This window comes from Sparus aurata, chromosome 4 (genome assembly GCF_900880675.1).
Source record: "Sparus aurata chromosome 4, fSpaAur1.1, whole genome shotgun sequence".
Classification (NCBI taxonomy): Eukaryota; Metazoa; Chordata; class Actinopteri; order Spariformes; family Sparidae; genus Sparus; species Sparus aurata.
The window spans coordinates 17,151,683-17,163,689 of record NC_044190.1 but is presented as its reverse complement, the minus strand read 5'-3'; the positions used below and the strand labels follow the sequence as shown (position 1 = coordinate 17,163,689).

The window sequence follows — 12,007 nt, the reverse complement described above, 5'->3', positions numbered from 1 at the left end:
ATATACACAGTTCAGTCTTATACTAGGTTTCAGTTTTGTTTCCGTTTGATCATACAACTGCAGCTGGCAACTAGCTTTACACAATGATTGCGTTTGAGATCAGCGTTGGATGGTTAGTCAGTCAGTCAGTCAGTGATGCGGCATCTGATTGGGCGATAGACTGAACCTAATTGCAAAGCCCCGGATACGACTGCAGCGGAGCTCTCGTGAACGGCACATCCGGGACCTTCAGCGCTCAGAAGACATTTAATCCTTTGACGTCGATGCACCAACCTCATGAGGTAAAGTTGGCTCATTAGCTAGCTAATAGCTAGCAAACTGGATGGGATATATAATAAATGGTAATTAATTACTGAAGTTGTTGCTAAATATAACTGTTCATAACAATGCAAACCTGAGTTAAAGGGACGATTCTCCAAACAAACTTTTTCATCTTCAACTGCAGAGACAGTTAATAAGATAATTAGCAGGCTAATTAGCAAAACGGAATTCACACACGCAGTGGACTTAAACAAACTGGAAGGGATGTATCATAAATGGTAATTAATTACTTTTGTTTAATCTTCAAAAGCAGATAGTAGAGGTTGTTGCTAAATATAACTGTTCATAACAATGCAAAACTGAGTTAAAGGGACAATTCTCCAAACAAACTTTTTTATCTTCAACTGCAGAGACAGTCAAAGTTGTTTTTAACTGTTTTTTTTTTCTTTCTGGAATTTAGATGATGTTTTCCTATTTAACACAAATTGATGATACTAGTAATTCAGTACAAGTAGAGTACAGTTTTATGATGATTTTAAATCAGTATTTATCTTTTAAGTTGCTTTGTTGGTGCTTTGGTAGATTAATATTATTTGTTAAAGTGTTTTAATGTTTAATGACATTTGCACAGAGTTTACACTGATCTATTAGCATGATCAGCAAATGAGTTATGAATAATACCATTTAAAAGTCCTCTATGATTCAAATAAGTACTGGTCTCGTTGACTTTTTGTCATCTTCTCATCTACATGTTTGCAGGTTGAGGAGTACATGAAGGAAAGAGCATGTCAAAAAGAAGAGCCAGACAGGTAATTACACATTAATTTGTTCTATTTGGAATTAAGTAGATGTCTCAGTTGGGCCCAGTGCATACATGAAATGCCCTTTCACTGTATCAAAACAATCAGTTTGTGTGAAATGTTCACAATATCAATGTTAGTCTTACTTGTTTTTGAATGGCTTAGCAGAAAGAAATTAGCTATACCATTTGTTAGCTCTAACCTCCCCTTAAAGCATCAAATTGATCTTTATTCTCACAAAATTCTTCATTTGTAGTCCTTTTTGCTAACGTTTTTGTGCATGTTACATCTGCTGATCAGTTTACATAATTGGATTTTGGGGTGTGTAGATCATTTCACAACAGTGTGGGGTTTAGAGCTTTCTTTGACAAAAACAGAAGAAGCTAGAAGTCAGGAACATGGACTCTATATGTGTTCAGTCGTCATGTCCTCATATTGTTTTAGGCTGTGAAAGACTTGAGTGTGTTTCAGTTGATGTCCCCATATTGTCTGACCCAACGACTGTAGAGTGTGTGTTACGTGTCCTCATAATGTTGGGTAGCAGATGCTGTACAGTGTTAGCAGTTTCTATAGAGTTTGGCATAATGAGCCTAGATCCTCCTGTGAATTATGTTTACTGAAACAAGTATGATCATTTGTTCATTAATTAGTCAGGATTTATAGTAGAGAATATGTCTGACACTGTATTGTTGTGTTTTGTTGCAGACACCATGTGTTCAGATCCTGACTCAACCTTCTACAGACCAAGAAGCAAGCGAGAGATCCACTTCATCCTTCCAACAGGTAATTACACATTAATTTGTTCTATTTGGAATTAAGTAGATGTCTCAGTTGGCTCCATTGCATACATGAAATGCCCTTTCACTGTATTAAAACAATCAGTTTGTGTGAAATGTTCACAATATCAATGTTGGCATTACTTGTTTTTGAATAGCTGAGCAGAGAGAAATTGGCTATACCATTTGTTAGCTCTAACTTCCCCTTAAAGCATCTAATTAATCTTTATTCTCACAAAATTCTTCATTTTTAGTCCTTTTTGCTAATGTTTTTGTCCATGTTAGATCTGCTGATCAGTTTGCATGATTGGATTTCTGGGGATGCAGATCATTTCACATCAGTGTAGGGTTTAGATCTTTCTTTGACAACAACAGAAGATGTTTGAAGTCAGGAACATGGACTCTATATGTGTTCAGTCGTCATGTCCCCATATTGTTTTAGGCTGTGAAAGACTTGAGTGTGTTTCAGTTGATGTCCTCATGGTCTGACCCATCGAATGTAGAGCGTGTGCTACATGTCCCCATATTGTTTTAGGCTGTGAAAGACTTGAGTGTGTTTCAGTTGATGTCCCCATATTGTCTGACCCATCGACTGTAGAGAGTGTGTACCAAGTCCTCATATTGTTTTAGGCTGTGAAAGACTGAGTGTGTTTCAGGTGATGTCCCCATATTGTCTGACCCAACGACTGTAGAGTGTGTGTTACATGTCCTCATATTGTTGGGTAGCAGATGATGTACAGTGTTAGCAGTTTCTATGGAGTTTGGCATAATGCGCCTAGATCCTCCTGTGAATTACGTTCACCGAAACAAGTATGATCATTTGTTCATTAATTTGTCAGGATTTATAGTACAGAATATGTCTGACACTGTATTGTTGTGTTTTGTTGCAGACACCAAGTGTTCAGATCCTGACTCAACCTTCTACAGACCAAGAAGCAAGCGAGAGATCCACTTCATCCTTCCAACAGGTAATTACACATTCATTTGTTCCATTTGGAATTAAGTAGATGTCTCAGTTGGCTCCAGTGCATACATGAAATGCCCTTTCACTGTATTAAAACAATCAGTTTGTGTGAAATGTTCACAATATCAATATTAGCATCACCTGTTTTTGAATAGCGTAGCAGAAAGAAATTGGCTATACCATTTGTTAGCGCTGACTTCCCCTTAAAGCATCAAATTAATCTTTATTCTCACAAAATTCTTTATTTTTAGTCCTTTTTGCTGATATTTTTGTCCATCTTACATCTGCTGATTAGTTTGCATGATTGGATTTCTGGGGATGCAGATCATTTCACATCAGTGTAGGGTTTAGATCTTTCTTTGACAACAACAGAAGATGTTTGAAGTCAGGAACATGGACTCTATATGTGTTCAGTCGTCATGTCCTCATATTGTTTTAGGCTGTGAAAGACTTGAGTGTGTTTCAGTTGATGTCCTCATGGTCTGACCCATCGAATGTAGAGCGTGTGCTACATGTCCCCATATTGTTTTAGGCTGTGAAAGACTGAGTGTGTTTCAGGTGATGTCCCCATATTGTCTGACCCAACGACTGTAGAGTGTGTGTTACATGTCCTCATATTGTTGGGTAGCAGATGATGTACAGTGTTAGCAGTTTCTATGGAGTTTGGCATAATGCGCCTAGATCCTCCTGTGAATTACGTTCACCGAAACAAGTATGATCATTTGTTCATTAATTTGTCAGGATTTATAGTACAGAATATGTCTGACACTGTATTGTTGTGTTTTGTTGCAGACACCAAGTGTTCAGATCCTGACTCAACCTTCTACAGACTAAGAAGCAAGCGAGAGATCCACTTCATCCTTCCAACAGGTAATTACACATTCATTTATTCTATTTGGAATTAAGTAGATGTCTCAGTTGGCTCCAGTGTATACATGAAATGCCCTTTCACTGTATTAAAACAATCAATTTGTTTAAAATGGTCACAATAACAATGTTAGCATGACTTGTTTTTGAATAGCTTAGCAGAAAGAAATTGGCTATACCATTTGTTAGCTCTAACTTCCCCTTAAAGCATCAAATTAATCTTTAATCTCACAAAATTCTTCATTTTTAGTCCTTTTTGCTGATGTTTTTGTCCATTTTAGATCTGCTGATCAGTTGACATGATTGGATTTCTAGGGATGCAGATCATTTCACATCAGTGTGGGGTTTAGAGCTTTCTTTGACAACAACAGAAGAAGTTAGAAGTCAGGAACATGGACTCTATATGTGTTCAGTCGTCATGTCCTCATATTGTTTTAGGCTGTGAAAGACATGAGTGTGTTTCAGTTGATGTCCTCATGGTCTGACCCATCGACTGTAGAGCGTGTGTACCATGTCCTCATATTGTTTTAGGCTGTGAAAGACTGAGTGTGTTTCAGGTGATGTCCCCATATTGTCTGACCCAACGACTGTAGAGTGTGTGTTACATGTCCTCATATTGTTTTAGGCTGTGACAGACTTGAGTGTGTTTCAGGTGATGTCTTCATATTGTCTGACCCAACGACTGTAGAGTGTGTGTTACGTATCCTCATAATGTTGGGTAGCAGATGCTGTACAGTGTTAGCAGTTTCTATAGAGTTTGGCATAATGCGCATAGATCATACTGTGAATTATGTTTACTGAAACAAGTATGATAATTTGTTCATTAATTAGTCAGGATTTATAGTACAGAATATGTCTGACACTGTATTGTTGCGTTTTGTTGCAGACACCAAGTGTTCAGATCCTGACTCAACCTTCTGCAGACCAAGAAGTGAGCAAGAGATCCACTTCATCCTTCCAACAGGTAATTACACATTAATTTATTCTATTTGGAATTAAGTAGATGTCTCAGTTGGCTCCATTACATACATAAAATGCCCTTTCACTGTATTAAAGCAATCAGTTTGTGTGAAATGTTCACAATATCAATATTGGCATCACCTGTTTTTGAATAGCGTAGCAGAAAGAAATTGGCTATACCATTTGTTGGCACTAACTTCCCCTGAAAGCATCAAATTGATCTTTATTCTCACAAAATTCTTTATTTTTAGTCCTTCTTGCTGATGTTTTTGTCCATGTTACATCTGCTGATCAGTTTACATGATTGGATTTCGGGGGATGTAGATCATTTCACATCAGTGTGGGGTTTAGAGCTTTCTTTGACAACAACAGAAGATGTTAGAAGTCAGGAACATGGACTCTATATGTGTTCAGTCGTCATGTCCTCATATTGTTTTAGGCTGTGAAAGACATAAGTGTGTTTCAGGTGATGTCCCCATATTGTCTGACCCATCGACTGTAGAGTGTGTGTTACGTGTCCTCATAATGTTGGGTAGCAGATGCTGTACAGTGTTAGCAGTTTCTATAGAGTTTGGCATAATGAGCCTAGATCCTCCTGTGAATTATGTTTACTGAAACAAGTATGATAATTTGTTTATTAATTAGTCAGGATTTATAGTAGAGAATATGTCTGACACTGTATTGTTGTGTTTTGTTGCAGACACCAAGTGTTCAGATCCTGACTCAACTTTCTGCAGACCAAGAAGTGAGCATGAGATCCACTTCATCCTTCCAACAGGTAATTACACATTAATTTATTCTATTTGGAATTAAGTCTATGTCTCTGTTGGCTCCAATGTATATATGAAATGCCCTTTCACTGTATTAAAACAATCAGTTTGTGTGAAATGTTCACGATATCGATGTTAGCATTACTTGTTTATGAATAGCTGAGCAGAGAGAAATTGGCTATACCATTTGTTAGCTCTAACTTCCCCTTAAAGCATCTAATTAATCTTTATTCTCACAAAATTCTTCATTTTTAGTCCTTTTTGCTAATGTTTTTGTCCATGTTAGATCTGCTGATCAGTTTACATGATTGGATTTCTGGGGATGCAGATCATTTCACATCAGTGTAGGGTTTAGAGCTTTCTTTGACAACAACAGAAGAAGTTTGAAGTCAGGAACATGGACTCTATATGTGTTCAGTCGTCATGTCCCCATATTGTTTTAGGCTGTGAAAGACTTGAGTGTGTTTCAGTTGATGTCCTCATGGTCTGACCCATCGAATGTAGAGCGTGTGCTACATGTCCCCATATTGTTTTAGGCTGTGAAAGACTGAGTGTGTTTCAGGTGATGTCCCCATATTGTCTGACCCAACGACTGTAGAGTGTGTGTTACATGTCCTCATATTGTTTTAGGCTGTGACAGACTTGAGTGTGTTTCAGGTGATGTCTTCATATTGTCTGACCCAACGACTGTAGAGTGTGTGTTACGTATCCTCATAATGTTGGGTAGCAGATGCTGTACAGTGTTAGCAGTTTCTATAGAGTTTGGCATAATGCGCCTAGATCCTCCTGTGAATTACGTTTCTCCGAAACGAGTATGATCATTTGTTCATTAATTTGTCAGGATTTATAGTACAGAATATGTCTGACACTGTATTTTTGTGTTTTGTTGCAGACACCAAGTGTTCAGATCCTGACTCAACCTTCTGTAGACCAAGAAGCGAGCGAGAGATCCACTTCATCCTTCCAACAGGTAATTACACATTAATTTGTTCCATTTGGAATTAAGTAGATGTCTCATTTGGCTCCATTGCATACATGAAATGCCCTTTCACTGTATTAAAACAATCAGTTTGTGTGAAATGTTCACAATATCAATATTAGCATCACCTGTTTTTGAATAGCGTAGCAGAAAGAAATTGGCTATACCATTTGTTAGCTCTGACTTCCCCTTAAAGCATCAAATTAATCTTTATTCTCACAAAATTCTTTATTTTTAGTCCTTTTTGGTAATATTTTTGTCCATGTTACAACTATTGATCAGTTTACATGATTGGATTTCTGGGGATGCAGATCATTTCACATCAGTGTAGGGTTTAGAGCTTTCTTTGACAACAACAGAATAAGTTTGAAGTCAGGAACATGGACTCTATATGTGTTCAGTCGTCATGTCCTCATATTGTTTTAGGCTGTGAAAGACTTGAGTGTGTTTCAGTTGATGTCTTCATGGTCTGACCCATCGAATGTAGAGCGTGTGCTACATGTCCCCATATTGTTTTAGGCTGTGAAAGACTGAGTGTGTTTCAGGTGATGTCCCCATATTGTCTGACCCATCGACTGTAGAGTGTGTGTTACATGTCCTCATATTGTTGGGTAGCAGATGATGTACAGTGTTAGCAGTTTCTATAGAGTTTGGCATAATGAGCCTAGATCCTCCTGTGAATTATGTTTACTGAAACAAGTATGATAATTTGTTTATTAATTAGTCAGGATTTATAGTAGAGAATATGTCTGACACTGTATTGTTGTGTTTTGTTGCAGACACCAAGTGTTCAGATCCTGACTCAACTTTCTGCAGACCAAGAAGTGAGCATGAGATCCACTTCATCCTTCCAACAGGTAATTACACATTAATGTATTCTATTTGGAATTAAGTCTATGTCTCTGTTGGCTCCAATGTATATATGAAATGCCCTTTCACTGTATTAAAACAATCAGTTTGTGTGAAATGTTCACGATATCGGTGTTAGCATTACTTGTTTGTGAATAGCTGAGCAGAGAGAAATTGGCTATACCATTTGTTAGCTCTAACTTCCCCTTAAAGCATCTAATTAATCTTTATTCTCACAAAATTCTTCATTTTTAGTCCTTTTTGCTAATGTTTTTGTCCATGTTAGATCTGCTGATCAGTTTACATGATTGGATTTCTGGGGATGCAGATCATTTCATATCAGTGTAGGGTTTAGAGCTTTCTTTGACAACAACAGAAGAAGTTTGAAGTCAGGAACATGGACTCTATATGTGTTCAGTCGTCATGTCCCCATATTGTTTTAGGCTGTGAAAGACTTGAGTGTGTTTCAGGTGATGTCCCCATATTGTCTGACCCAACGACTGTAGAGTGTGTGTTACAAGTCCTCATATTGTTATAGGCTGTGAATGACTGAGTGTGTTTCAGGTGATGTCCCCATATTGTCTGACCCAACGACTGTAGAGAGTGTGTACCAAGTCCTCATATTGTTATAGGCTGTGAAAGACTGAGTGTGTTTCAGGTGATGTCCCCATATTGTCTGACCCAACGACTGTAGAGTGTGTGTTACATGTCCTCATATTGTTGGGTAGCAGATGATGTACAGTGTTAGCAGTTTCTATAGAGTTTGGCATAATGCGCCTAGATCCTCCTGTGAATTACGTTCACCGAAACGAGTATGATCATTTGTTCATTAATTTGTCAGGATTTATAGTACAGAATATGTCTGACACTGTATTTTTGTGTTTTGTTGCAGACACCAAGTGTTCAGATCCTGACTCAACCTTCTGTAGACCAAGAAGCGAGCGAGAGATCCACTTCATCCTTCCAACAGGTAATTACACATTAATTTGTTCCATTTGGAATTAAGTAGATGTCTCATTTGGCTCCATTGCATACATGAAATGCCCCTTCACTGTATTAAAACAATCAGTTTGTGTGAAATGTTCACAATATCAATATTAACATCACCTGTTTTTGAATAGCGTAGCAGAAAGAAATTGGCTATACCATTTGTTAGCTCTAACTTCCCCTTAAAGCATCAAATTAATCTTTATTCTCACAAAATTCTTTATTTTTAGTCCTTTTTGCTGATATTTTTGTCCATCTTACATCTGCTGATTAGTTTGCATGATTGGATTTCTGGGGATGCAGATCATTTCACATCAGTGTAGGGTTTAGATCTTTCTTTGACAACAACAGAAGATGTTTGAAGTCAGGAACATGGACTCTATATGTGTTCAGTCGTCATGTCCCCATATTGTTTTAGGCTGTGAAAGACTTGAGTGTGTTTCAGTTGATGTCCCCATATTGTCTGACCCAACGACTGTAGAGAGTGTGTACCATGTCCCCATATTGTTATAGGCTGTGAAAGACTGAGTGTGTTTCAGTTGATGTCCCCATATTGTCTGACCCAACGACTGTAGAGAGTGTGTACCATGTCCTCATATTGTTATAGGCTCTGAAAGACTGAGTGTGTTTCAGGTGATGTCCCCATATTGTCTGACCCAACGACTGTAGAGAGTGTGTACCATGTCCTCATATTGTTATAGGCTCTGAAAGACTGAGTGTGTTTCAGGTGATGTCCCCATATTGTCCGACCCAACGACTGTAGAGTGTGTGTTACATGTCCTCATATTGTTGGGTAGCAGATGATGAACAGTGTTAGCAGTTTCTATAGAGTTTGGCATAATGCGCATAGATCATACTGTGAATTATGTTCACTGAAGCAAGTATGATCATTTGTCTATTAATTAGTCAGGATTTATAGAAGAGAATATGTCTGACTCTGTATTGTTGTGTTTTGTTGCAGACATCAAGCGTTCAGATCCTTACTCAACTTTCTGCAGACCAAGATATGAGCAAGAGATCCACTTCATCTTTCCAACAGGTAATTACACATTAATTTATTCTATTTGGAATTAAGTAGATATCTCAGTTGGCCCCCGTGCATACATGAAATGCCCTTTCACTGTATCGAAACAATCAGTTTTTTTTTTTAAATGTTCACAATATCATCGATATCACCATTGGATTTCTGGGGAAGTAGATCAATTTACATCAGTGTAGGGTTTAGAGCTTTCTTTGACAACAACAGAAGAAGTTAGAACCACTATTATTTCTATTTTTGCTATAATTAATTGCATCATAATTTTTAGTTACAGTTCTGTGTAATCTCAAACAAATAATGAATCTCTGTCATTTCAATTAAGGTCAGCCAGACCACTGGAGGTGTCTCCTTCCACCAGACAGCTACTGCAAGGCAAGTAAGACAGCTGCCTTCTTCTCCTTCATTCAAAAATGTTATGTTCTTTTACTGAGGATATTCACTATTTGAGGAAATATTGTATAAACTTAACTAGGACTAAGGTTTTTTACATTTAATTCTTGATATGGACAGTCAAGAGCAAGCCGCCATCTGCAAAATCTAAAGCGGCATCATGCTCGGTGTGAGGAACGTTACGATGAGGCCAAGAAAAAGATATTTGAGAGAGAGAGGCAGATGATTTTGAGTCTGTTAACCAGAATGAATAATTCTGTGAGTACGCAAATAGGTCATACGGTCATATGCAAATTAATTCTTTTCAAGGTATTCATTTTACAAGAACCTCCATGGGCCTAGCAGATTTTTTCTCATTCACTTGTTGTTTCCAGTTCATGCACCATGTTTGAAAGACAAAGTTGCAACAGATTTTTTCTCTCAAAATATTAGTTATACTTCTATGCGATAGGTGAGTCATAGTAACGAAAATTTTCATGCTATGCATTGTTCTCCTTTATATCATACACCATCAACATCAAATCGCACACTGAGATGTGTTGTGGTTTAGGGATTATTGTCTTAATAGTATGTCATCATAGGTAGGTATGTGAGGCAAAATATTTTCAAAGTGTTATTTAAATCATTTAAACATTTCCACTTTAATATAAGTGGGGTGAAAATGTCTATTCAGTCAATTGTATTTACAGTATTAATAATGGTTTTAAAGGTTGAACATCCCTTGGTCGATGATGGTGGATTTCATGATGGAAACTCTGCAAGCTTAAGTGACCAGGTAATGTATACGACACAGTAGTGAATGTATTAGGAATCCAATGCAATTCAATTTCATGTTTTTAATGACTCATCTCTTACAAGTCATCACTTACAATATGTGATGGTACTGTATGGGGAATGATAACCTGGCTTTTTTCTCCTTTTTCCTTCAGATCTCTACTGATGAATCTTCAGATTGTACAGATTATGAAGATATTGACTATGTTCCAGACTCAGGTGGCAATTCCTCAGACACAAGTCTCTGTAGTAACGAACTGAGAATCACAGAATCTCTTGCTCCCAAAAATTGTTCAAGGACATGCCAGTGGGGATAGCTACAGTACACAGTGGGGAGAGAAACCTACAAGTTTAAGTTTGTCACTGAGAAGCAGCAGTCATAGCACTTCAGTGATGAGTTGCAGTAACAATTCCCTGGAGGCAAGATTTCTGTATTTTCTGTTCTGTTTCAATTGACATATTTTGCCAGCAATTAAAAAAGAAAAAATGGCAGAAAGTGTTCCATGTCTTTATTCACATGAACATGTACTACAAAATTTATAAATGCAATACAATAAGACTTAAAAAGCAGACTGACCACATTTTTTAGCTATGTCTCATTTTAAGTCTCTACAAAGCTTAGTTTTACTGTGTTGTATTAACATGTGAATATCTGACATTTCTGTCAGAGGTTACCTGACTGATGAGCATGACTATTGTACACCTGTGTCTATTATATAGGTATTTCAAACATATCCAACAGGAGCCAAGGTAATAATACAGACCCTACCCTTTCCTAGTCTTTATAAGTCATGTATACATGAAAATTTTGTGTGTATCCATGGGTTTCACAATTCACCTAAACATGAAATATCAGTGTGTGATTTTATTGCACCTATAAGTCACATAAACCTGACAGTGTCCTCACAAGTAGCATTAAAATCAGGTTTGACCAAAAGTTTGCCCTAGCCAAAATCTCAACAGATGGGCATATTCCTGGAAGCATGGGGAAGAAACACTTTGATTCCCCAGCCTCTAGGACCTTGGGAAAGGCATGTTCCCATTTTTCACATTTTTGTCTTATGTACCGATATGTCCCGAAAACACGTATGTGTGTGTGTGTGTGTGTGTGTGTGTGTGTGTGTGTGTGTGTGTGTGTGTGTGTGTGTGTGTGTGTGTGTGCGCGTGTGTATTTGTGTACCTATGCAGCACTATCTTGAAGGTTTCTTGGCCCGGGCCTGCTCTAATTGATAGGGGCTGCTGGTATTTACTTACATTCTCAGGGTGGATTAAATCTCAAAGGAAAAGGGAGGAGATGGAGGTTGTTTTTCCTCCTTGCTTTGTTTTAATATGCATGCTTTTGTGTGTGCATATACTGTATATTTACTGTGTGTGTGTATTTGCTGAGTGTTTTGTCGTCCCATGTGGTTCTCCGTTCGTCCTTTCGCCATGACGAGAACTGTCGAATCGTGTAAAGCTGCATGACATCCAGGCACCACAGAGCACCAAATCTAATCACCAGCAACACTGTAATGTATGTGCTGCTCTGCTGGCTTAAGTTAATGTGTGTTTGTGTGTGTGTGTGTGTGTGTGTGTGTGTGTGCGCACGCAC

The 12,007-nt window shown here is 37.8% G+C and overlaps 1 protein-coding gene across 14 annotated transcripts; it reads left to right on the top strand.

The window, feature by feature from the left end:
- The first annotated feature begins 205 nt into the window (after window positions 1-205).
- LOC115580345 (uncharacterized) lies at window positions 206-11,564 on the top strand. 14 transcript variants are annotated; one of them, XM_030414614.1, is made up of 13 exons: window positions 262-281; window positions 446-539; window positions 1,021-1,070; window positions 2,728-2,805; window positions 4,555-4,632; window positions 5,329-5,406; window positions 6,291-6,368; window positions 7,157-7,234; window positions 8,119-8,196; window positions 9,175-9,252; window positions 9,575-9,628; window positions 10,352-10,417; window positions 10,572-11,561. In XM_030414614.1, exons 3-13 carry the CDS (start codon window positions 1,047-1,049, stop codon window positions 10,731-10,733), a joined length of 852 nt encoding a protein of 283 aa, XP_030270474.1. In that variant the 5' UTR covers window positions 262-281; window positions 446-539; window positions 1,021-1,046; the 3' UTR covers window positions 10,734-11,561. The 14 variants fall into 14 exon arrangements, 13 of the variants coding, with proteins under 13 accessions (XP_030270471.1, XP_030270472.1, XP_030270474.1 ...); XM_030414611.1 differs by lacking the exon at window positions 446-539 and having other exon boundaries at window positions 206-281; window positions 10,572-11,560; XM_030414612.1 differs by lacking the exon at window positions 446-539 and having other exon boundaries at window positions 254-341.
- Window positions 11,565-12,007: the final 443 nt, after the last annotated feature.